Below are 26,986 nucleotides of genomic sequence, written 5' to 3'. Positions count from 1 at the left end.
AATCTGAAAGTCCCTCCAACTAAACGGATGACATGAAACTCTAGAGGAAGGCAGCATGAGTGAGCAAAAAGAAGGCTAGACAACAAAAAAGCAAGAATGATATACTGACCTAGAATCAGACTAGAGAAATACTATGCATTCCTGAAAAAGCAGTTGGTGGTCAAAGGATAAACTATCCTTATATGATATGCTTGTTTCCCAAGTGACCAAAAACAAGATGCCTCCATCTTCAAGTTCTCCAATTTTCTGGGGTTACTCTTTCTGTAGTTTATATTTTAAGTAGCTCAAGCCTTCATTCTACATAATTCTCAGAGGATTTTACACATTTCACAAGAATTCTGAGAACTAGTAGGGTCAAATGTTACGCTCACCTCATCCTGCTTCATAACAAAAACAACAACCTAAAATCAAGTATTACACCTGTGTTTTTAAAGTCCTTCAACCAACCTCTATTCTTCCCTCCCTGTTATCATGGAAATTTCTCATTGGAAAGGTTTTCCTTACAAAGTCCTGCTTCCTAACACGTTGGTGCATCACCCAGCATATGCATCCTTAAATCTCACCTTTTTTTGTGTCCCTAACCTCCCAGGCTACCTGAGTAACCTCCAGATTTTCTTCTGTGCAAAGTTATGCAGTGCTCAGTTTTGTCTTCTATTTCACAAAAGTGATTGCACATTGGAACTACCTGAGAAGTATATAGCATACTAAAGTCCAGGTCCCACCCTATACCAAATGAATTAGAGTTGCTGTGGCTGAGACCAGAATATCATTATATTTTAAAAGCTCCTCAAGTGTTTCTAATGCAGAGCCATAGTTGAAAACTTTTTTCTAGCCCAGTGCTTCTGGAACTTTAATGTGCATAGAAACCACCAAGAGATCTTGTTAAAATGCAGATTCTGACTCAGTGGACCTGAAGTGGGGGCCCAAGATTCTGTATTTCTAATAAGCACAGTACCACACTTTGAGTAGCAAGATTCTAGACCAGTGGTTTCCAAACTTGTGGCACACTAGAATCACCTGGGGAGCTTTAAAAACTGATGCCTGGACCCTAGCCCCAGCCACCAAGATTTTTAAAGTGTCATAGGAGCTTCCAAACCCATTTTAGGCCATGAATGCAGGAAGAGTGAGTCTGTCATATCTGTCATCTCTTCCATTTCCAAACCAAAGTCATCTCTCCAAAATGAATCTAGTTGCTCCCCTTGTATGCAAAAGCTTTGGTAGCTGGCTTTTATATTAAACAGAGTTCTTTCATCCCAGTTAAAGATGTTGTGTGTCTAGGACAACTATTTAATAAATAAGTATTAGATATTGTCAAAAGACTTTTATTTGCAAAGACCCAATACAATAATACCTTTAAGTATTATCTTTAGCAGGCATTTCTAAAACCAGCTGTACTTTTTCAGCCATCAGATCTCAATAATAAGACCAATAGGAGATTGCACTATAACTGGTGTCCTGATATGGGCTCTTTATAAAATTGGTACTTAAATAAGAGTGTCAAAGTCTTACCCTGGAGCGTAGTCAATGGGTTATTCAAGATAATCATTGGTGAGTTTATATGGGGAGTCAGTTGTTGACTACAGCACTGGCTTTACAGCCAGATACTCCTGTGTTAAAATTCTCTCTTTTATCTCTGAGCTCATTTTTCCATCTATATATATGAATTAGAATAATTAAGCCTGCATGACACACACATACACATACACCATATATACAGAAAGAAAGAAAGAATTTAAAGAGAAATATAACCTGGTCCATAACCCTGTGCTCAATGAAAGTTAGCATCCTTCCTTTGCATATCACCCCAACCAGTTGTAATCATAGTTGGCCAGTAAGATTTTTCAAATGTCAGTAGTTTCATAGCTTGATTTTATTTTTCATTCTAATCTTAACTCAAAGGAACACTAAAAAGCAGAAGCATATACTAGATGTTGTAAAGAGGTGTGAAAGAAGTAGATATGTTTCCACATTTGATAAATATATCACTTAATGGCTTACAGGATAAACATAAATATATGAATATATAAAAACACATAGTAAAACACACAGCTAGTTTCAGCTGTGCAAAGAATCAGACATGAGGTCTGAACTGTTGCTGAGAGACCAGGCCCGGGGGCCATCTATCTGTGAAAGCTGCATAAAAATGATGAGTCTGTATAGAATTTTTAAGCCACAAAGGAAGGGCCGTGGTGAGACAGAAAAGGGAGAGAGGGCAAGCAGAACAAAGAAGACTAGCATTTACGCAGAGTCGCTGGCAGTGTTCAGTGGCAACACAATCCCATCAAGAAAACTTTACAGATCAGGATTTAAGGACCTATATTTTTAAATGACTGAATATAAAATGAATTAGATTTTTTAAACTTTAGGTTCAAAGGTACTACGGGATTCTCTCTTTTCCTCTCTGACAATTCTGTAGTGTTATATACAAAAGAGACATAGTTCAAGGGACTTAAAGGGTATCCTGTTACCTTGAAGATCAGTCTGATCTGCAATTGCCTTGCTGCTGTGTGTTCTTTCTCCCGAAACTGGAGACCTTTGAATAGTTTTCACCTCAGAGTACTTTTAAGCATTTTTCTAAAGTGAAATGTGTGTTTGTCATGTGTATTTGGCAGGAAGGACAGGAAAGCAGATAAAGCTTTTATTGTACTTGATACTCCGACAATTTGAGTATCATTCCCATACAATGAGATGGCTAAATCTTGTGCAGTAAATCATAGCTGTACCATCCTTTCCTACAGGGTTCCATGCTGGTGTAACCAGACGACGTAAATGTACAGACCAAAAAGTCAGCAGTCTCACCATGCATTAGCAATGTTAAATTGATCAAATATCTTTTAAGATTACAGGTAAATGGATGGATGCCACGATATGAGAGCTGGGATGGCCAGCAGGTTTTCTGGCACTGTTCAGCACTATTCTGAGTTCAGCTTCTTTTCAACATTTTTCTGTCTTTCTTCTACTTTTTAAAAATCATCTATCAAGGGTACTTGAAAGCAAGGATGATTGCAAAATCCAACTCTTTTACTACATTTTGCTACTCTAAAGAGTCAAGAATCTCTATTCCAGCTTCTTAGATATAGAGCCTTAAATAGGTGTATCTTCTCTACCAGAAATGGAACAAGACTTTTCAGTTTGGGAGCACTCCAATAGCCAAGTGCTATGAATAGAACAACAGTGTAGATTGGCTGTCCTGTTTGTGTCCTTATGGCTTCAATATCCTGCTTCAATTCTATACTCAAGGTGCGGTGGTTCAAAATGTAAGTTCCATGTAATCTCACACTAAGTACACAACAATAAAATGATAGAAAATCTACAATACTTAAACCTATCATTCAGCTGAGGCTGCAAGGCAACAAACTAATCAGAAATCTGAAAAAAAAAATGCACTCCAAGGATAGATGGAAAGCAAGAACTTGATGACTTGGGGAAGATGCTGCTGGATACATGTAATAAGAATTCATCTAAAATATTTAAAGAATTGCTACAGGCCAACTGTTGGCTAGCCAGAGAATAAAGCACCTGAGGGTGGCACACATAGAACTTGCTCCCACTTGCAGACCCACTCTGCACAGACCTTGCTAAATGCTCACAAAAACACTGGTGAGAATACTAATTAAGCCTGCTGAGATGCAGTCCTGGTGAAGGAACAGTCTCTACCGCAAAACCATACTCCGCTTGGATCCTTTTCTCCTATCTCCCGTATGATAAAAGGCCTTCAACTGTTGAAGAAGAGAAACAAGCCCTTTCTCCCTTCCCTTTGGGCACCGTTGAAACCCACTGTAGCTAAGAGGCTGGAACAGAAAAAAACTCTCTACCTTTAGGGGAGGGTCAGGAACAAGTGCTGGGCCCACACCATGAAACCTCTTCTCCAGCTGGGTGAGCAACAATATCATGAGAAGATCTCACTCCCATGACTCAAGTTGCAAAACATGCCTAAAACTAAATCTTAATCAAAACAACAGAGACTACTCCACCACAACCAAACACACACACGCAATCATCATGCAACCAAAGGTGAGTAGCAAGGAACACTGGTCCACTTTTGGGAAAAGAGCAAGACCACGGAAGATCTCTCAAACAGAAGATCCAAAGCAGAAGGTGGAGAGCAGCCATCAGAAAAACCTGACAAACCAGCCTTCACCCCGAGCAGAAGGTAATGCTAAAGGATTCAGAGTTGGTATTGCACAGAAGGTATCCATGGCAACAATAAAATGCAAATAGAGTTCAACTCCTGACTTAACTGACCCAACCTCCCCTATACTAAAAGCCTAGCAGAAGAAAGATGTTGTGTCATCTTCAGGCATAAAAATTATTTATCTCAGTCTTTGCTATCCTACACAAGATGTTCAAATGCCAACAAAAAATTAGGAGGCATACATCAAAGTAAATAAAAAACAATGCATTGTCAAAAAATAAAGCAATAAAGATACTCAATCTCAGATATGATATAGATGTTGAAAATAACAGACTAGGAATTAAAAATAACTGTGATTACTATATTAAAGGCTCTAATGTAAAAGGTAGACCACATGTAAAGTCAGAAGGTAATTTCAGTAGAGAAGCTAAAACCGTAACAAAAAAATCACAGAGATGCTAGAAATAAAAATATAATAACATGCATAAAGAATGTCTTCAATGGGCTCAACAACAGACTTGACTCAGCAGAGAACAGAATAAGTGAAATTTAAGATAAGTCAAAAGAATTAACAAAATGAAACAAAGAAGAAAATGGCTAAAACAAAATGAACAGAGGATCCAAGAGCCATGGAACACTATCAGTCTAACATATGTAACCAAAATGTCAAAGGAGAGAGAGGACAGGGCAGGAAGGAACATTTAAAGAAACAAAGGCTGAGAAGTTTCCCAAATTAATGACAAAAATCCAACTACAGATCCAAGAAGCTCAGAAATCACCAAGCAGGGTAAATACAAAAATACAAAAGAAAACAACTACATATATCATATTAAAACTGTTGAAAACCAAAGAAAAAGAAAAAAATCTTGAACACGGTCAGATGGGAAAAAAAGATACATTATATACAGATGAACAAAGTTAAGAACTACAGCAAATGTCTCATCAGAAACAATACAGGGAAGAAAAAAGTTAAGTGTCACTTTAACAGTGCTGAAAGAAAAACTCTTATCCATAATTCTAAACCCAGTGAAATTTTTATCAAAATAAAGGAGAAATAAAACTTTCCTCAGATAAATAAAGTCAGAGAGAATTAACAGCCAGCAGATCTGCACTACACCAAATGTTAAGAAAGTTCTTCAGACAGAAGGCATATGACACCAATCACAAACTTGGATGTACAAATAAATCAAGAACACTAGAAATTGAATAATAAATAAAAATATAATATGCATTTTATTTTTTCTTATTTTTAATTGCTCTAAATGATAAATGACTGCCTAAAGCAAAAACAGTAGCAATCTATTGTATGCTTATAGCATATGCTAAAAATAAAATGTATGACAATAACACAATGAGAGAGAGAGATTGGGGACATACTGTTGTAAAGTCCTTCACTACATGCAAAGTGCTGTAATACAGACTCTGACTACACTGTAACTGCTAGAGCAACCATTAAACATTCTTTAAGAAAAATAAAAAATAATAAGCCAACAGTGATTTTAAAACAGATTTATAAAAATAGTCTAAAATAAGGAAGAAAAAGAGGTAAAAATAAATGGAAAGTAATAAATAGAAAACAACTGGCAAAATGATAGATATTGGTCCAATCATCTAAATAATTTCATTAAATGTAAAGGGTCCAGACACATCTATGTAAAAGATAAACTGTCATATTAGATTAAAAAAAAGCACAATATAACTATATGCTGATTACAAGATATTCATTATAAATATAAAGCCACAGGTGGATTAAAGGTAAAGGATAGAGAAAGATATATAATGCAAATGCTAAAGGTGGACTCAAAAAAAAAAAAAAAGACAAATGAATTTACATATAAAACAGAAACAGACTCACAGACATAGGATAGAGACTCGTGGGTGCCAAGGTGGGGGTGGGAAGGGATAAACTGGGAGTTCGAGATTTGCAGATACTGACTGGTATATATAAAACAGATAAATAAGTTTATACTGTATAGCACAGGGAAATATATTCAATATCTTGTAGTAGCTCATGGTGAAAAAGAATATGAAAATGAATATATGTATATTCATGTATGACTGAAGAATTACGGGGTACCCCAGAAACTGACACAATGTTGTAAACTGACTAACCCTCAATAAAAAAAAAAAATTTTAATTAAAAAAAAAAGATAGAAATCTGGAGCAACTATATTAATACCGAAGTAGACATGAGGACAAAAAATATTATCAGGGATGAAGAGAAATATTAAATAATGATAAAGGGTTAATTCTCCAAGAAGACATAATAATCCAAAATGTTTATGCACTTAACAACACATCTAAAAATATGCAAGGCAAAAACTAATACAAATGAAAGGAGAAATAAACAAATCGACAATTACAGTTGGGGATTTATGCCTCTCATTATTTGAAAGAATAATTAAACAAAGAATCAATAAAGATATAAAAGGCCTCATTTATATTTATACAATACACTACCAAATAACAGCAAAATACACGATTTTCAAAAGCACATGGAACATTCACCAAGATGGGTGATGTTCTGGGTAATTTAACAAATACGAAAGAATTAAATTATACAAATTAGATCCTTAAACCTCACATATAATCAAAGAAAAGCAATTAACAATAAAGATAATAAAAATAAATAAATAAAGAAAATACTTTTACCTATTCACTTGGAAATGATTTTTTAATATTAAAATGCAATTTTGAAAAGATTGCTAGAAAACACACACACACACTGTTAACAGGAGTGTACACTAATACAACCATTCAAGAAAATTTATCAGACAATTTATTACAAACCTTCAGTTTTGCAAAATTTGGCTTAGAAATGCACCCTGTAAGAACTAATTCTAAATAAATCATAAGTATATGTACAAAAATATGTATAAGAATTGTCTTCCAGTATTAAGTATTACTTACAATAGTTAAAACAGGAAATAATTTAAATATGTATCAATATATTAACTCATTACAAATAAATATCATTCATTAGGCCATGAAAGAAAGCAAAAAAAATGAAACAATTGAGAGTAACATTTTGTGTTAGTGGTTGTTTGTATTTCTTTGCTTACATTTTAGGGTAGGGGAAATTTCAAAAATTTTTTAAGTCTAGGAGAAAGTAAATTTCAAAAAAAGGTGGTTAAAAAATGCAGGAGAGAGTGGTTGCTTAGACAAGGCCCCCAAAAAGATGGAGTTTATGGGGTCCTAGGCACAAAAAGTAGACCAGTCTTTAAAAAGAAAACAGGAGTTAGGGTTTTTCGAGAGTGATCAGCTCGTCCTCCTTGCGTGGCCCTGCAATAGATTTTTCTGTGCTCCAAACCAAAAAAAAAAGACAAGAAACATTTTTTTGAAATAGGAAAAATTAGAAGATAAATAAAACTGCAAAGACAGTTTAGATGATGCATAAAACCACAAAGATAGTTTAGAAGGAAACAAAGTTGGGAAATTTCATAATGAATATGTACAATTTCCTTAGTTAAGAGTTACTCAGTTGTGTCTATTCACAGTTAAACAATCAGGGATGAGTATACAAATTTGGCAGAGCAAAAGAAAATCTTCATGGCCAAATGCATAAAAATGAAAAGGTGTCAACTTAGACAAATAAAGGATTACTGAAGAACTAGGAGGCACATCTACAACTACAGAGAAACCCAGTAATAGTGAGACTAACCAATATGGCCATGTGACTTTCTCCAGATTCATTTTGCAGTATGGAAGCAGGATCAGAACTGAGATTAAAAATTAACTTGTTTTCTCCACTAATGCCTGTAAAAGATTTTAAATTCCATAGGTGAGTTACACCATAAGGGAAAAAAAGTAATGTATTTAAGTGTTTTTTATTTTGGAATAGCATAGAAATAAACTGTTTGCTGGGTTGGATTCTTCTTTTATTCATTATATAATTCATCTTGTCTTTAACAAGAAAATCTTTTCTCATGTTGTGAATGAGGCTCACTTTAAAAGTAGGTGTGTCACATATCTAAGACGTATTTGAATTCGCATGTCTTGACTAACTATAGGTGGTATCAGCAGAAGCCAGCATTTTCACATATTCTTCTTTTAAATCCAAAACTTTTCCTTATCTATGGCTAGGAAAACAAGGCATTAAAAAAGCAGTTCTTTCACATTACCTCAAAAGATCTTTAATTAGCATAAAAGTAGCTATATAAAATGTCAGTGTGCTACTTTGAGTCTTCTTGCTTCTACAAACACCATATTCAATCATGATCATGATTATCATCCTCAATGATTACCAAACCCAGTTGTATCTTTCTGTTTGGAATCTTCCACTGCTTCCTTACATCTTACACATTCAAAATTCTTCTCCTGGTATCTTCTTTCTTATCTAAAGTTAATTTACCTATTCTTTGGCCCCTAGAAGAAAGCCAAGATTGTGATTTGCTCATCATGGCATAAAAGTTGCATGGTAAAACTTTAATAAACATAATGTAAACAAAAATTTTAAACACTCAAGAAAATCATATGCAGGTTGGTCTTCTCTTGTTCAAGGCTTGTATATGTTTAGATGATAAATCTTTGTTTGGGCTCCTTCCTGGCTCTGTGAAAAAACTGGTGGTTAAAAAGTACAGCCAAGAGAAGCACAAGCACGTCTAGAATAGGAAAGTAAGGACACCTGAAAGTCTACTCTTCCATAAAAGTTCTTAAAAAATAAGAACACAGGTAAAAATTACAAATAACAACTTTCTGAAACTCTGGAAAGTAACACTTTGCATCAAGAAAAATGGCTGAATCTCAAGAACTTGTGCCATTTTTTAACTTGTGCCATTCCCACTCTTCTCTCCCAGCTGTATGATAGGTCCTTAAACCAGGGGTCTTGGAACTGTGGTAGTTATAAAAACCAGCAGCCTAGAAGCCACTGGAGGAAACAAAATGGGTTTGGAACTCCCCGAAAAGCCCCATCCCAGAGAACTGCCACTATTAGATTTATTTGGCATCTCCCTGGAAAAGTCCCATTTGGAGACTTTTGTCTTTATTTGATTTAATTCAAAATTTCCTCAGTGAGTATCATGGGATGCTCAACTCTTTAAAGATGGTTCATCGTCTCAACTTCCAGTTTTCATCTTTCTTCTCCCAACTCACCCCAGCAAACCTTGCTCCTACTCCCTACCCCAACCAACCCTCCTTCCAGGAACACTGAAATAGTCATCTATCTCCAAATCTGATTTTCTTTCACATGCCTCAGTAATTGCCTCTGTGCTCAATTTTACCTGTTTAAAACAACCCACCCATCTATGCGCTGCTTACTCTTTAATGCCAAGTTCAGTTAATACCTTCATTAAATCTTCCTGAGACTCCTTCTATTCACACATGCCCAGATGGTGAGGGGCCTCTCATGGAGGCTTCTACAACATTTCCTACCAACTGCTTTGCTGTTTCTTCTTCATCTCTCTTCACTTCATTTCCAACACTTACTGTTGGAGTGCTCCCAGGCTCAGTCCTTTGACCTCTTCTCTATCTCACTCACTCCCTTAGTGAGTAACATAAATAGCACATTGAAAGATGATGAAAATATGAGTTGTCACCTCAATTTCCTCCAGGTGTTTACTCAAGTGATACACTATTTTAAAACTGCAATTCTGATCTCCAACCTCAACACTCAATATTCATTCACCTTTCCTATTTTATTTTTTCTCCATAACACTCATTGCCTTCTAACATATATTTTACCTATTTATGGTTCATTATCTGTCTTGCCCATTAGAAAGTAAACTCATTTGTTAATGACATCTCAAAAAATGAAAAAAAGGAAGTAGTCTCCACAAGAGTAGGGGTTTTCACCTGTTTTGTTGACTGTATCCCTAGCATTAAAATATTGACTGGCGCACAGATGATATTCAATAATTTTATGTTAAAAGCATGTTTGTCACATAAACCTATTTTCTAATGTGAATTGAACTCATTCTCTTAGGATACAACGGGAAAGTATACGTCATTTTCATCAGCTTTTCACTTTACTGAATCCTCATATTCTTAACTTCCATGTTTTCCCAGGAGAAGAATAAAGTGTTATTTATCTCAACTGACAACTTTTATTTACATTTTCAATGAGAGTACATTGCAAATAAAGAAAATTTAATTTAATCTCTTCATTTTTCTCATTATATAGTTGACTTATTACACAATTAATGCAAGAAAGCATTTTATAAGGTCATTAAATTTAGTATTTATATAAACAGTATTTATACATTGCCACCAGGCTGACCACAGAAAACCCCTCAGAACTGAGAAAACCAAAGGCACGACAGCCAGACATCTGACAGAGTTAATGCTGAATTAGATTCAGCCTGATAAATAACAACTAAAGACAACAGGACAGTTGGCTGACGGAACCAAAGTATCCCCTCTACTACTGCTTCTGAAAGCTTGAGTAGAGCTGTGGGACAACGGACTTCCTAACCGTGAACAGAATAACCCCACGCGGTTGCTGGCAGCACTGAATAAATGGCCACACCTTCCTACTTAGAAAGAAAGACTCTACCTGGTAGGCAAGGAGGAGTTGTCCTCGATGTTCATATGCTTAGGGGTGAGCGCTCCCAAGAACCGAAGCCGCAGCACCAGACACGCCCTGTCCCTCCCCTCCATCAAATCCACCAATAAGATGAAGTCCTTCCTCCTTGCTGTGGGAGGAGCCAATGGCGGGGCGGGTAGAGAGTAACTGAAGCATTCAGAGAAACGCCTTCCGCTGGTAAACTGTAGGCCCAGGAAATGAGGATTCCTTCCAACAGGGTACTCAGGCTCGCCTCTTGGCTGTAATATGTAATTACAGTAATATGACAGCTGCCTTTACTAAGAACATTTGAAAGAAGATAGGGCCCTTTGGACTTATCTTTGAGACTAGTATGCAGGTACCTCGGAAGCATGTAGTTTCTGCTCCAGCCAACGTTTTGGTGTGAAAGGAGAAAAGATGCTCTTTTTTCGCCCTTTCTTTAAGGTACCAGAGACCTTTGGTCACTTTAAACATCAAGGTAAAATGGATTCAGCTTTCTCACTGGAAATAAGTTAATCTCAATGTTCAAAAAGTAGTTGTTACTTCTTACATTTATCATAGAAACATATGCAGAGTTTTAAAGGCTTGTAATAGAAACAACAGTCCCCTGTCTTGGACCTACCCTGCTACCAAACAGTCATTTTAAACTTTGTGACCTTTTTTCTGGCACTTAATCTTCATATTGAAAAATATACCTAATCTGTTATGTCTAGATGTATCAATTTAAACAATAGTTCTTAACTTCTTCATATTTGAAGACATTAGCAGGTTTACTGTGCTTTCTCTTTCCCCATCCCACAAAGTTAAAAATATCAAACTTTTTATTAAGTCAGCATTTAGTATCTACATGAATGTTTTCTGCCCAACCACATAATATTACATTTTTTCTTAACCAAATTTTATTTTCCTCTGTAGTTAACAATTTCTTCCCCTTTTTTTCCATTTTGAGGGTTTTTTTGTTTGTCTGTTTATAATCTTGCTAGTTTTTCTCATAGCTTCCACAAGGCTCTTGTTTCACTTTTCCATGCAGTCCAAGCTCTTTTTTAAAATACCTATCAGTTATGTGCTTTTCTGGAAATCACTGTGACCCCTCTTACCTTGCTCCTTTTGTTTGTTTTTCTCTCTTTCATGTTGGAAGAATTCCTCAGCTGGGAGGTGATCCTTGATGACTCTTCCATATGTGAAAGTGATATACTGTAAGACTTACTGGAAACTTCTTTTGTGTCAAATTCTTGTTGAGAGTGAGCACTTCATTGTGGGGAGTAGGTGGCTACCTAGCCTTTTTGCGAGCTCATACAAAAATGTATCACTGGTTATTTTCTGTGTGTCTCTTGGGTTTCCTCAGAGAAACATCCTCCCAATTCTTGCCTCAGGAAGGAGGTAACAGCTGGTTTTCTGGGATTTGAGCAGGGAAGGTGGGGAGGGGTGTGTTCTTATCATTCATTATATACACGTTCACTTAATCTATTCTTCTCTGAATTAGCCACCTTACCCACATTCATCTTTGTGCCTGACAACCACAAATCTAGAGTCCTTATGGTTAAATTTCTTCTGAACCCAAACCCTTTATTTCCTCTGGAGGTGGCAGCAAGGTGGGCAGGTGCTGCGTCAGAGAGGTGTGGGGACCTAGATGACTGAGCCTAATTTGTACCTTAAACCAATTCATTTGTTTTTACTCCCCATTGTACCTGTCATTCGGGGTGCTATAACAAAATTCCATCGACCGGGTGGCTGATAAACAGCAGACATTTATTGTTCCCATTTCTAGAGGCTGGGTGCCAGCATGGGTTCTACAGGCAGGGTGTCATCCTGGGTGGGTTCTGGTGAGAGCCCTCTTCCAGGCTGCAGATTTCTCATTGTGTTGCATATGGTAGAAGTGTCAAGGATGCTGCCTAGGGCATGAATCCCATTCATGAGGGCTTCACTCTTCTGTCCTAATCACATACCAAAGGCTCCACCTTCTGATACCATCACCTTGGGAGTTAGGATTTTAACAGATGAATTTGGTGGGGACAAACATTCAGACTGTAGCATCCCCCTCTTCTAATTAACTGGTACCTCTTAATATCTGAGCCTTCCTACAGTTTGACAAATGAATAGGTTTGTATTTTGTTATCTCCCTCTGTTTGCCCTTAAGATTCTTCTTCTCCTGCCCTATTTAAGTATTTCTTCTACCCATTTCCACATTTCCCCCAGTTTTTATTTTTCTTGTCCACTGCGATCTTCTCTCCCATTCTTATTGTCTTCCTTGTATAAATCAGTACCTTTTTATTCATTCTTGTGAATTTGCTAGAAATTTGGGCAGGAGCAAAGATGAACACTTTTGTTCAATCAACCACGTCTACCTGACATGTGAATTTCACTGAATTCTAAAGAACCTAATCTACCCTAGGCTGATGGGAGCATTCCAAGCAGTAAAGACTTTAGTTTCTGCTTTGGCAATCTTAAGAATTAAATTGTTTTTTAAGATAATTATTTCTGAAATTGCCACAATGCAGTACAAATGAATGGTACAGACAAGAAGTAATATGGTTATTTAGATGAAAGACTGAGTGATATATGACATTGATGTTGAAGAATCAATAGGCTCTGGGTATTTAGGAAGAAAGGACTGTGTCCCAGGCCCAGGAAACTCAAGAAATAAGTGTCTGAAAGATTGTGTACCCAGTTGGGTTGGAATAAGAACAATAATAACTCCAAATTCCACTACGTTTTTTATACTGATGGTTGAAGTCTATTCAACCTACTAATCTATCCCCTAAGTTTCTCCTCCTACTCACTAGCATACATAACTCCTAAAATGCTTACTTGACTTCATGTAATATTGTAGTTTAAATTTTTCATGCAGACAGCATCTGAAAAAATAATAATTTTTAGCTAGTCCCTGCTTAGTATTCATCTCTAAAATGTTTTGTTAAAGCTTACTCATCCAGCCTTATAGTCTCCTATTTTTAATTTGATCTTCTGACTGAAAAAATAAAGTAATACAATAGGTATATTTCTGATAGCTTTCCCCCCATTCTCCCAAAGTCCAAATAAAAATCTCAGTATATACGTTGAATTCTTATGGGGTATATATGTAGAGATATGTTTCTCTAGATCAAGAAACGGATACTTGCAACTGTATTTGAGGAGGTAAAAAAGCCAGAAGTTGCTAGTGTTTGATTTTACAAAATAAAAAAATAAAAAAATGAACAAATTCTATCATAGCTTCAGGTTTTAAAGTTTTAAGACTATACAGAAACTTTCAGAATTTCAATCACAGCTTTGTAATATTTTACAGCCCTGCCAAGTTAAACAGCAACAGTTGTCAGATTTATCTGCAGAACACGTGGCTAATGACCTTTAAGGCAATTTGCCTCATATGTCAAATAGGGGGGAAAAAAAGAAAAAAAAAAACATGAGCTATAGCTATTGAGATCAGTTGCCTTTCCTATTTTTGCCCATTTATGTAACTCAGTATCTGGTTTAATAGATGTAACATAAGGGCATAGAGGTGTTTTAAAGGACAGTTTTTCTCTAAAAGATGTTATTTTTTAAATTAATTATTAAGAAAATTACGAGGTTTTTGGCATTTTGATCTAAAATATGTCAGTGGTTCTCAAAGTAATTGGGTTGAATTTTTCTACAAATGTGTATATTGGCTTATGTTAATCTTGGCTGAACAAACTGTTACCATGAGATTGCATTTAAAACAACTGGTGAGATTTTGTGGAAAACACATTTCAATCACTAATAACTTGCCTTCATATTGCACATCTCTTCAGGCAGCTCAAAGGATTTTATAAGACATATTAAAAATTATAAATGTCTTACCATATCTTACAAATACTAGACATTACTTTTATTACAAAGAGTTTTTATTCTTCCCACAGGAATGATTATCAATAAAATGCTACAGATAAGAAAATTGGAATGTTTGATGGAGGTTTTATTCACCAGAAAGAAAGCTTTGTTCTAAAACAGGTAGCAACAATACTTACAATAGGTCCTGTGTTTATGATCCATGGTTATCACCAAAATTAGGATAGTGTCTAGGTTAACAACCATCAAGAGCATGAAAACAGAAAGGGTTCTGGTACTCCAGGGTGTTTAGTAGGATACTTGCAGGTTTTATTCACACAGGCTTGAAGTTAAATACTGGTCTACTAACTCTATGCCATTTAATCTGTGGCAAATTGCCTCACTTCTCAGTTTATTGATATAAGTAAAGGCAACATATCATGGCAAATAACAAATAGAGACCATTATTAACTTGTACAACAGAGGTAGCAGTTAATAAGTCAAGAATTGCTGGTCCCTGGTCAAAAAGGCAGGAATCTGCCTGTCTTGAAGGAGATGCATTTAGGTGAAGAGAGATTCTGAAAGACCTCTTCAGGAAAAATCTGCTCTATTCCTTGCTGTTCCATATTTTCAACAGTAATTTGTAATTTTGCCTGGTAACCTAATTTTTTTGTGTGTTTTTTAATTCTATATTTTAAAAATGGTTGCCTTTGCTATTACTAAAAATACAGAGCTAAAAACAAATCTTCATGACTTGTATTATTCTGGATAACAAGTTTTTCTGCATTTCTGAAGATATGCATCATGTTTAAAATGTTAATAATTTGGACAGAAGCCTTTGTATGCCATATTATATGTTTCCTGGCTTCTTAGAGTATATAAAATATAATTTTAAATCTTTGTAATGATCCATGATTTTCACTGTGAGCAACTATTGAGTCATGCTCTATTCATTCTTTCAATAAACAATTATTGAGTACTTTGATGAAAGGAAAATTCCCTTTCTGATGAATGTACACTGTAGTATGAGAGACAGACAAGAAAATAAAAGTTATAGAGCACCTTTACAGTAACTGTGCTGTGGATAAACACAAGGTACTGTAGGAACTCAGAAATGAAGTACCTAATTCAAAGCAGGAGTGTATGCTTTGGGATAAAGGATAGGAGAAGTTTCCTGAAGACAGGTGATTTCCAAAACATAAAGAGAAATTTCCAGCTAGATAAGAGGAAAGGACACAGAGAATTCTATGAACACAGCAGAGTTTGGTTTGGCACAATAAAGGGGTGCAGGTGGCAGAATTGGAAGATATTTAATGATAGAGAGGTAGGCATAGACCAGATAATGAAGAATTTTGAATGCCAGGATTAAGAGTTTGATGTTTATCATGAAGGCTATTAGGAGCCATTGGAGACTTTAAGAAGACTTAGATGATCAGACTCATATTTTGGAAGGATTATTCCAGCAGAAATGCGAAGAATTATAGCAGGAAAATGAGACCAGTGGTAAAAGGACAAATTAGGTGCCTTCTCCAAGATTACTGGTGTTGCAGGTCCTGATGAGTCTGGAAGTCAGATAATGGCTATGGGCATAAAAAGAAATGGATAAGTCTGGGAGTTAAGAATAGAATCCAGGAGACAAGAACAGAACTGATTTCTGGCCTGATCAATTACAGAGTAAGGGCTGCTGGATATATTCTCTACTGTAAATATTTATTAAACTAGAAAAATATATGAAGCAATTTTTTTCTGGCTTTAGATGAGAGAGAAGAGCTGTAATCCTAGAAAGGAAATAGATGACATAAGCTTACATTCATCCCAGGTTTCTGGCTGAAGACACTTTCCAAACTGTAGCACAGATAAGTGGAGTCAACATAGAGAGGAATTATCTTGCTGGTGAGAAGAGAGATTAAAGTTCACAAATGCAAAGGTGGCTGGAATTAGTCAGTCAGGGCACCAGAGTGCAGGGTAGTGATATGTAGTGATAGAGCTGCCAAAATTTGTAGAGTTCCCCTTCCTTCTTTGGCTATTTCCTAAGCTGTACAAGCATAGAAAAAGAGTAATTAAACCTAACAAAGAATAAGTATTGGGAAGTCTTGAACTGAATTTAGATGTCCCAGCACAATAGTGGGAGATATTGCAGTCAAGACCAACCAAACTAATGAAACCTTGCTAAACACTCTGGCCATTCTGAGGTCTCAGAAAGGCCATGCTTCAAAGTAGGGCTTTTCCAATCCTAAAGTAAGGGTTGCTCTTGATACATCCTAATAAAGCCTAAAATAAAAATAAGTATTTAGCAAGAAAAGTTGCTAAATTAATTCACCCCTAAAAGGGTCAACACTCTTTCAAGAAAGACAACATAATCCAGATTCCCCACGTGTATCTTCCACAACATCAAGCAATCAAATAACACATATGAAGCAGCAGGAAAATGTGACACATGACTCCTACTCCACCAAAAAAAAAGCAACTGAAACAGAACGAGAGATTATAAAATTGTTAGAATGACCAAACAAGGATTTTAAAACAAGTATTATAAATAGATGTTCAAAGATTAAAAGGAAAATATATGGACATAGTAAGTCAGGAGATGGAAGATCTCAACCAATAAATGGGAATGCTAAAAAATACTGAAATTAATCTTAGACCCCAAAAATTACAATATTTGTAAAATGGAGAAAAACCACCAGCTAGTCATAACAGCAAATTGGACCTTGCAGGAAAAACGACCAGTACATTTGAACACAGGTCACTAAAAACTGAAGCACACAGAGGAAAAAGACCAAAAAAAAAAAACCTGTGACCTGTTTTTTTTGTGAGAAGATTATCAAGAAGTTTACCATTTAAGTAATCAGAGTTCAGAAGAAGAAGAAAAAGAGATTGGACAGAAAAAGATTTAAATAAATTATGACCAAATTTTTCCAAATTTAATTTAAAAATCAACCCACAAAACCAAAACTCAATAGATCACTAATAATCTAAATGCTGAAAACCAAAGATAAAGAGGAAATATTAGAGGCAACCAAGAAAAACAAGACAGCACAAGGAACTATATTCAGTATTTTGTAATAACCTATAATGGAAAAGAAACTGAATCACTTTGCTGTACACCTGAAACTAACATAATATTTTAAATCAACTATATTTCAATTTTTAAAAAAAGAAAAGAAAAATAAGACATATACAGAAGAATAGCAGTAAGAATAATCACTGATGTCTCCTTAGAACCAGTATAAACCAGAGACAATGGAGTAGAATCTAGAAAACATTGGAAGAAAAAATCATCAATCTAGAATTTCATGCTTTCCCAAAAAAACCTTCAAAAATGAAGGCAAAACAAATACAATTTAAGTAAAGAAAAGCTAAAGTAACTTTTTTCAAATAAGCAAACCTGTACTGCAAGAAATCATAAAGGAAGTTCCTTAGGCTGAAATGAAATGAAACTTGACAAAAACTCAAACTTACACCAAGGAATTAAAAGCACTAGAAATGGTAGATGTTTAGGCAAATATATAACATTTTTGTTCTTGTTTCTTAATATCTTCCAAAGACAGTTTACTTTTTAAAAGAAAAAGTAATAAAATTGAATTGTGGGGAACATCAGAAATGTAAAATTAAAACAGACAACAGCAATGGCACAATCATCTGGAAAAGGCTAAGTGCAAGTTTAATATCTAAGATTCTTAAATTATGTATCCTGTGATATTATATTAATTCTGAGCAGACTGTGATAAGTTAAGGATGCATATAGTAAACCCTAAGGAAACCACACACACACACACACACACACACACACACACACACAAAGAAAGAGTTACAATGAAAAGCCAAGAGAAGACATACAAAGGAATACTTATAAATACTAAATTTACCCAAAAAGGAGGGGAAAGGAGGAAAATGAACAAAGAACAAGACAAATAGAAAATGAAAAATGAATGGTGGACTTAAACACCGAAGTGTCAATAATTATATTAAAACTAACAATACTGAGCATATAAATTAAGAAGCAGAGATTGTCAAACTCAGTAAAAAAGTAAAATCAAAAAAATATTCTTTTTAAAGGAAGTATTATTGAAATAAGTAGATACAACATTAAAAGAATGGGATATTCTTTTACTTTTAAACAGTATATAAAAGCAATATTATGAAAACATGTGGTTAAAGTGGCTGTAATATTATCAGGCAAAATAGACATTTGACAAGAAGCATTACCATAGATACAGAGGGACATATCATAATTAAAAAGAGATTAATTCACTAAAAAATACATCACAGTCATTAATGTGTATGCACCAAGTAACAGAGATTCAAAACATATGAAGCAAAAACTAAAAGAATGATATAGAAATAGACAAATTAGAGTGTGAGATTCTAAAACTTCTTAAGTCACTGATAGAACAGTTGAATGGGGGAAATGGTAACTACATGGAAAATTTGAAAAATAACTGTTACCAACTTAAACTAATTGATTTATAGAACGCTACATTCAACAAAGGGAGAAGAGACATTCTTTACAAATAAACATGGAGTATTTGCCAAGACAGAGCATATGCTGGATCTTATAGCTTGCCACAGTTTCAAGGATGCTGGCAGAAGACATAACACTCCAGAGTCAGAGATAAAGGACCTTATTACTCATGGCAACAGCTATAGCCAAAGTATCAGCGGCATTAGTGCCAGTTCACTGAGCACTCATTCCCACAGGATGCCACAAAAAGGGTCAGATGATAACCATACACACAGTAGAGTGCATTTACAGGAGAGGAACCCTGAGTTTAGGGAACTCATATCTTTTTATAATAGGCAGTGAGCATGCCTCACTTTTTTGCCTAGGAGGAAGATGTTACCTTTATTATGTTTATTATAATGGACAATAAACAAGCCTGCCTTTTACTCTAGAGGGAGACACTATCTCTTACCCTTAAAAAGATATTCCAGAACACAGGCCATCAGTACTTCTGCTCACAAGACATGCAGAAATGCAAGGGATTCATAGAGATGTATTTTCTAACAGTGGTATGGGCATAAAGATAGGCAGATAGATGAATGTGATAGAATACAGCATCCATAAAGAGATGCACATGTTTGATCAACTGATTTTCCATACAGGTGCCAGAATAATTCAATGGGGGCAGAAGTTTTTCAACAGTGCCAAAACAACTAGGTATCTATATAGAAAAAAAAGACCTTTTCCTCTACTTTACACTATGTACAATGATTAATTAGAGATGGATTTCTGACCTAAGTGTAAAAGCTAAACTTCCAATGAAAATATATGAGAAATTCTTTATTACTATGGAATAGGCAAAGATTTCTTAGGACACAGAAAGCACTAACCACACACAAAAACTTGATAATTGGACTTCATAATTTAAAACTTCTGCTCAGCAAAAGACACTATTTGAGAAAATGAATAGGGAGGACATAGACAGAGAGAAAATATTTGCAACAAGTATATCTGATAAAGGACTTGTATGAGCAGAAAAGCAAGACTGTACACAGATCAGGGATTTTTGGAGTGGTTACATTAGAAGGACAAGAGGCAAGAGAGAAGAGAGTGCTGTGTGAGTGTCTGAAGTCTTGGATCCCCAGGTGTAGACTGGATAGGGAAAAAAGCAAGAAAGTCAACTTGATACATCAGAAGACAATTAAGCAATTATTTGACCAGAGATAATACTTTCTGAGAGTAAATACAGATACAAGCAAAGAATGAGAGTGGAGGACAATGAGAATATAATCAGAAAGAGCATTACTTGGAATTTAAAATTTCAGATTGTGGAGCAGACCTAGGAAATAGTGAGGTAAAACAGTCCTGACTGATACCAAGGCACAAGTCAACCCTGACAATGGGCAGCTGAAAAGCAGTGAAGCAACAGTGGCCTAGGAATATTGACTGGATGCTGTCAGGCACTGAGGGGGAAAGGAAGCCAGTGAGCCATGTGCCAAAGCTTCCATGGTTATGGAATAATCAGAAATTGAGCACCGAAATTTGACACAACATTGTAAAATGATTATAAATCAATAGAAAATGTTATATTGTTGTTCAAAAAAAAATTAAGCTGCAGGAGTCAAAAAAAAAAAAGAAATTGAGTAGTTGAACGTGACTAGGGGAGAGTGAGGGTACTAGTTTATAATGGCGTAATGGTTTTATGCTCTATGCTTGTTGAGACATTTTCATCTTAAATTTTCATAGCACTCCTATGATATTAGTACCTCATCCTCATTTCACAGATGGTTAAACTGGAGTTCATAGAAGTTAAGTCATTTGCCCCAGGTTACAGAGCTGTGAATAATGGGGCTGGATTTAAAACCATATCTGCTTAAACCAGAAGTGTCCTTTCTACTAACATATCATACTAATATATCATACTAACAGTCGGATAACCTGGGCTGTGAGTGAGAGGGTATGTGAAGGAACAGTGGTGCCAGTTGCGGAGAGACTTGAGGGTCAAAAATGTGGACAATTTACTCCCAGCCCCAGAGAGACTAGAGTAGGACTGTAAGTACCTACTACTGAGAAGGTTGAGAGAGGCTGGAAGAGATTTTACCTTCAAAATAAGAGTAGGGTAGCAGTCAAATTAATCAGGTTGATGAATTGTTCTACAAAGACCTTGGGTGTATAAGGGAGGTTTTTGTGATTCTTTGGACCTATTACTCCAAACCTAACCTGAAATTTTTTAATAATGAAGTCTGTTACTTATAGATTTTTTTTTTACTCTTTTTTCCTTCCCTCAATCTCACAGCTCTTATTTCTCACAGTTGTCAGTGTATGAATGTAGAAGTTCCTCTCCCCTCTCCTAATGTCCCTCCCAACCTAGGAGGGGGTTATAAGCCAGATAGCAAGTTTATTAAAAGCACAGGCTATGTAAAGCTTAGTAAAAATATGTGCTACATAAGGGTAAATTAGTTTTGAGAGAGGGCCTGAGAAGGCCTGTTACAAATGAGGAGCAAGAGTTTTTGTTTATGTTATCTATTTTGGTTTATTTTTAGTTTCAAGCTATGTTGGGGTGGTGAGGTTGCTGGTTAACTAAATTCCAGATAGGTAAGGTGTTACTGTACAGAAGCAGAAAATTAAAATTCTTAAACATAATTTATTTAAATATTATTTAATTAACCTTTAGTAAATGTTAAATGAGTGAAATTAAACTAAAACTTTTTCAATTCTAATTTCTTTTTGGTCTATATATTTGTTCATCATTTGGAAGGTAAAGATATTTTTAACTAAATTCAAACAAAATGCATTTCTTTTGGGCAACTGCTAACAGCATCAGTGGATCTTTGAGCTGAGCCTGGAGCTCACTGGTTTGAAATTGGGTTAAAATGGTGGTATCATAATTTATAACAAGAGAATAGACTCAGACTGAGGCGTAAAAAGGCTCAGAAGAAATACATTAAACTTTAGGGCCACATATCTTGTTGTAACTATTGAGAAAACTAACTGCATTCTATTTGTCCATATGTACTCTCTTTCTCCGTAACATAGACTATCATCAGACTGTTGATGAAAAGTCCACTGGCCTAAGCTATTAATGTCTTTGGGAAAGCTTATAGGAGACATATTTCTGCAACATTTGGGTTTTATATAATGAACATGTATTATTCTTGTGTTCAGAAAATAATGATAAAATTGTTTTAAAAAAAACTAAGGAAAAATTTATACAGAATTTGTTAGGCATTCAAATTATACTGGAATGAAGTTGAAGTTCTACTCATCCAGAAAGCGTGTAACAAACTGACTCTTGAAGCAAGCAGCCTTTGTTGCAAGCGCTAGCTCTAAACTACTGTGAAGGCTCCAGCAAATCAGTCCAAGTGCCTGCTGTATTTTTCTACATATTAAAATACCTTAAGAAGACGACCCAGGTCTAGCTTACGAAGAATAGGGAAAAAAAAGGACATAAAAAAGACCATCCTCGCCCTGTGGAGGACACAAGAAAGGCAGAGTGTACAACCCCAACGCCTGCTCGATGAAAGCTTGCATCTGAAGACTGGCGGTCAGAAGCAATGGACGCCTGGGCTTTCCTGTTGTCCTCTCTTTTATGCCTCGGACTGTTACCCGGAATGCTGACACATCATCAGATTCTTGCATCAAAATTCTAACGTAAGGAGCAGTTGACTTTATTTTCAGGACCATCATCACCAACAAAAGAAATGTTAACTTGCTTAGTTATCTTTTTTCCAGCTCCTCCAGAATATGAAGGAAATAAAATCAAGATTGAGGCTTTTTTTGCTGTTTTTCATAGAACAAATCTATATAATTTATAAACAAAATTGTCAGTTGCTTTTAACTCATATTTAGATAAAAACAGTTGTTTGAGGTGGTGGCTGATTTAAAAAAAAAATCACATCTGTAACACAGTCAAGGTAATCTTGAATTCCAAGTTTGATTCAGTAATCAGGGGAAAATTGTTTCAGTTGAAATTCTAAAGAATAGTATGAGTAAATGTTACTGTTTGTTTTCTCCTTTGAATATGTGTTGTATTTAAATTTGAAGTTGAAATTTGGGGCACCTCATATCTGAAGTGATAGAAATTATATTGTAACCAACATATTTAAGTTTGTGTTTCCTAACTATGCAGTTATGTTTACCCGTAGGAGATACAGTAGAAGGCCTCCTAAGAAGTTGTAAGTAAATTTAACCTTGAAAAATGAATTGTTTCTTCAACTATGCTATGTCCTCTTGTTAATGTTTATAGAGTTCATATAAGAATTGCTAGAGAATGTGCTGGAGAATCTAAGGAAATGTTGTTTAAAAAAATAACCTTAACATTTAACATCATCTATGTTATATTGATTTTTTAGCTGAAATTTCATAAAGCCAAATTGCCTGTACACATTTTCCAGTGTGTAATATTTGAAAAAAATTATCCCACTGGAAAGAATGATAAATGAATTTTCCTATAATTCACCCTGGCCATAGCCACTTTGTCTGGCTGCACTAGCATGAATGTTGGTACAGGGACCAGGAGGTGGGTACTAATCAAACCACAGCAACCATAACAACAGGTGGGAGCAGGCATAGGACTCTCAGAATTAGATTCTTTCCTTCACGTGGGCAGAACAAATAACTGCTCTAAAGTTTGATTAAAATCATGGAATGGTACAGCTTCTGGTAAATCTGAAGAGCAAAGAGATGAATGCAGCAGAATAATTACTTAATTCGTTACTTAATTGCTCCTCCCCACACCCTCTGTTTTCGTATTCACCATCTGGCTACTTGGACCATGCTATGGAAGGGCCTTCACTGCTTCGCGGTTGCCAACAGTGGAGTTACCAAAAATCTCAAACACATGTTTTGAAGATCAAAAGTCCTGAGCCAGCTGTGAGGCAGAAAATCTTGAAAAGGTGTATCATCAGGTATGTGCTTTCTCAGCCCTTCTACAACCCATCCACAAGTCCTCTTTGACTTTCGTTTTTGCTCTCAGTATCTCCCTGCACCAGTCTTCATCGTCCTCCAGTGGTGCTCCATGCTTAGTATGAGGCCTTGAGGTACAGGAAGGGCTTTTCCCAGTGTTTCCCAGTGAACCCTCAGCTTTCATCAGTCCCTGCACGCCTGCACCTCAGAGGCCATTTCTCTCCAAGTGCTTGCCCCGCCTCTACAGTAGATGGCTGTTGCTTGTTATTTGGTGCCAGGCTCCTGCTGGAGACTGAGGGGTGGTTCTTGATTCTCCTAGTCCAGCCCTAGAGTTTGGCAAAGTCTGTACACCTGGGACTTGAGGATGGGGCCTTCTCAGTGTTCCTGCCTCTATCCCCATGGCAACCAGAGTTTCTACTGTTTCTGAGGCTCCAAGAGTGGCTCTATCTGGTCTTCTGCCCTGACCCCAATCTTTCTTGTGAGCATCCAGGGTAAGCCCATGGTGGAGAGTTTGCAAAAGACTGTGAACTCCCCTTGTGTACAGTTATCCTAAACTGATATGCTAGCCTACACATGGCCTCTAGGAATTTATTGACATTTTAGCTGATTTCTTCTTACCTGCTTTCCTGAAGGCCACCTCTTCCTCCCTTGCTCTGCTGAAGTTAAAAAAGTTCATATGTCCTGTCCCTCCTCAAAAGGACTCATCACTCTTTGGGATTCAAAGTTCTCTTAGCTGCCCTGCAACTTCAGTTCTCTGATGGTTTAAGGAAAGATAGTCTCTTTTAGACTATGTGGATTTTTCCTGTTGTTAGTATAGGAGCAACTTGTGTGTGTGTGTGTGTGTGACTTTCTGTGTCCTAAACAAAAGTAGAATTGTCTAAAACAAAACACCCTTAAAAATTCCTTAAACTTTAAAAAAATCATAATAGTCTCAGTGAATTGAAAGAAAATGAGAACCAACAGTGCTTCTGCCTGCAGCAGTTTCTCTGGCTTCCTCCTCCAAGGGTTGAGAAAAAAGATTATTATTGCCTTAGGCCAAAGATCTGCCTGGTGAGCTCAGAAAAATGGAATGGGATGGATTCCCTAAAACTTCTCACATTTGGGGCTGCAGAACTCAGGGTCCTGATCACCCAGGGTAATGAACTGAATGTTTATGCTGCCCTAAAATTCATACGTTGAAGCCTTGCCCCTCAGTATGATCATTTTTGCAGGTGGGGCTTTTAGGGCCCTCATGGTGGAATTAGTGCCCTTACAAGAAGACACATCAGAGAAGCTTGCTCTACCCCCCAACTTCAAGCACGCAAAGAAGAGGGAATGTGAGCCCACAGCAAGATGGTAACCACCTACAAGCCAAGAGAAGAGGTTTCAGAATGAAGTCTACCTTGCCTGCACCTTGATCTTGGACTTTCTAGCCTCTAGAATTGTGAAAAATACATGTCTGTGTCTCAGCCACATAGTCTCTAGTATTTTATTATAGGAACCTGAGCTTAGACATCCAGTATCGAGCAGTCGAGAATTATCCAAGGGAAATTTCTTAGACCAGTGAAAACTGTTATGGTTTGTCACTGGAGTGTGGGAAACTCTAACCCAGAGAGGTTTTAGTTTTGGAGTGGCTTTTTTATAGCCTCAGCACAGGCTTGTGGGGGTGAACCTAGCCATTTGAAGAGTTACTAATAACGGAACTGTGTGACTTGAAGATCCAAAGTCACCCCTGTGGGACAGACAACAAAGAGGGCAGCAACATCTTCAAGAGGCTCAGAATAGAACACACATAGTTTTCCAGACAGTACCCTAGTAAGGACTTCCCTTTCTTGTGTCTCTCCTTTGCATATCCGAAGGCCTTCCTTTAAATTTAATTCATTCATTTAACAAATATTTATTGAGTGCTACCATATGCCAAGCACTGCCCTGGAATGTTCGACTATATCAGAACACAAAACAGACAAAGATCCCTACATCTAATGTAGAGTTTTCATTCTAGCAGTGGGAGACAGAATTAAACAATATATGAGATAAATAAGTAAATGATACAGAATAAGGAAATGTGTAGGTGCTACAGAAAAGAAAAAAAGGAAAAGGAAAGGGAGTCAGAAGTGGTGAGGGTGGTTGGGTGGCAAGTTACAATTTTAAGTACGGTAATCAGCTTAGACTCCAGTGCACAGGTGACATTGGAGCAAAAAACTGGAGGAGGTAAGGGAGCTGACCATGCAGATAACTGGGGAAAGAATGTTCCCGGCAGAGGGAGCAGCCCACAGAAAGGCCTGGGTGGGGATGTGCTCACTGTGTTCCAAGAACGTTGCAAAGACCAGCAAAGAGGAGAGTCGTAGGAGTGGGTATTATTAGGGAGGCAAGGGACAGAGGTGGCGGATCATGTAATTACATGTAGCAAGGCTTATCCGGACATGTTGTTTCTAATCTCCATGCTGAATGCCCCTCCTGTTGGTGAATGATCCCTCTGTTCTTGTATCTAACTTTTTAAATAAAGGAGATGCTTACAATGTTCATGCTGAGAGTCACCAGACAGGGATTGATTGGAGATAGGCAGGCAACAGTTTCAGTCCCAGATTAGTAATACAGCAGTTAATAGAACACCTGTTACCAGATAACTGAAAAAGGTCACAGTCTAGAAACCCTAAAATAAAGGCAGATCAGTGAACTGGGTTCCTATCTGTGTAGAAATACATCAAGATCATATACAAATAAAGAAATACAGATGATCAATAAGCAAAATGAGAAAAAAGAAAATTCAACCTCATTAGCAATCACCAAGATAAAATTTTCTACTATCAATATAGATTATTTCTATATTTCTATAATAGTTTGATATACAAGTTCAACATACTATTATCTAGTGTTACCAAAGGCAGGGAAATAGAAATTTTCCTATTATGTAATTGGGAGCATACGTAGGTTACAACTTTACTGGAAGGCAACTTGGCAATACATCAGCAGCTTCCTTAACTAGCTTCTTCTCAACCAGTTTTCTGAGCTAAACACCACCCATCATGCGCTCTACAAAGCACACTATCTAGTATTATGCGCACACCAAGTGCTTGAAGCTAGGGGGCTTCTCTCAAATTCACCTAAGTGCTGCCGCTTTCTCGATGTTTGGTAACCAAAGGGGTTTATCAAGAGTGTCTATCAAGTGTTTTCTATAAACTTACCATTTTACTTCTATTCATTATTATAATTGTGATTTAATAAATATTATATAGTGTGA

General features: G+C 36.4%; 1 protein-coding gene and 1 long non-coding RNA gene across 12 annotated transcripts in view; one reads left to right on the top strand and one right to left on the bottom strand.

The window, feature by feature from the left end:
* The window catches only part of LOC102536955 (uncharacterized protein NECTIN3-AS1-like), a 232,031-nt gene extending 221,258 nt beyond the window's left edge, over positions 1-10,773 (bottom strand). For 6 of the 11 annotated variants that reach the window (XR_012074797.1, XR_012074796.1, XR_012074798.1 and 3 more), the window contains exons 1-2: positions 10,626-10,772; positions 7,797-7,891 (exon numbers count right to left, since the gene is read on the bottom strand). Coding sequence is in view for 2 of the 11 variants with exons in the window: in XM_072965560.1 (XP_072821661.1) it covers positions 7,797-7,808 (12 nt within the window). In the remaining 9 variants the exon portion in view is untranslated. Of the gene's footprint in view, positions 1-7,796; positions 7,892-10,625 lie in introns of all 11 variants that reach the window. The other 5 variants (XR_012074806.1, XR_012074807.1, XM_006217329.2 and 2 more) reach the window with 4 other exon arrangements.
* Positions 10,732-25,218, top strand: LOC140697648 (uncharacterized). Its single transcript, XR_012074821.1, has 4 exons — positions 10,732-11,112; positions 14,510-14,600; positions 23,648-23,768; positions 24,978-25,218. It is a non-coding gene; the product is annotated as an uncharacterized lncRNA (long non-coding RNA).
* The last annotated feature ends 1,768 nt before the right edge of the window (positions 25,219-26,986 follow it).

This window comes from Vicugna pacos, chromosome 1 (genome assembly GCF_048564905.1).
Source record: "Vicugna pacos chromosome 1, VicPac4, whole genome shotgun sequence".
In the NCBI taxonomy this organism is placed as follows: Eukaryota; Metazoa; Chordata; class Mammalia; order Artiodactyla; family Camelidae; genus Vicugna; species Vicugna pacos.
The sequence above is the reverse complement of the archived record's forward strand: the minus strand, read 5'-3'. Positions and strand labels throughout refer to the sequence as shown.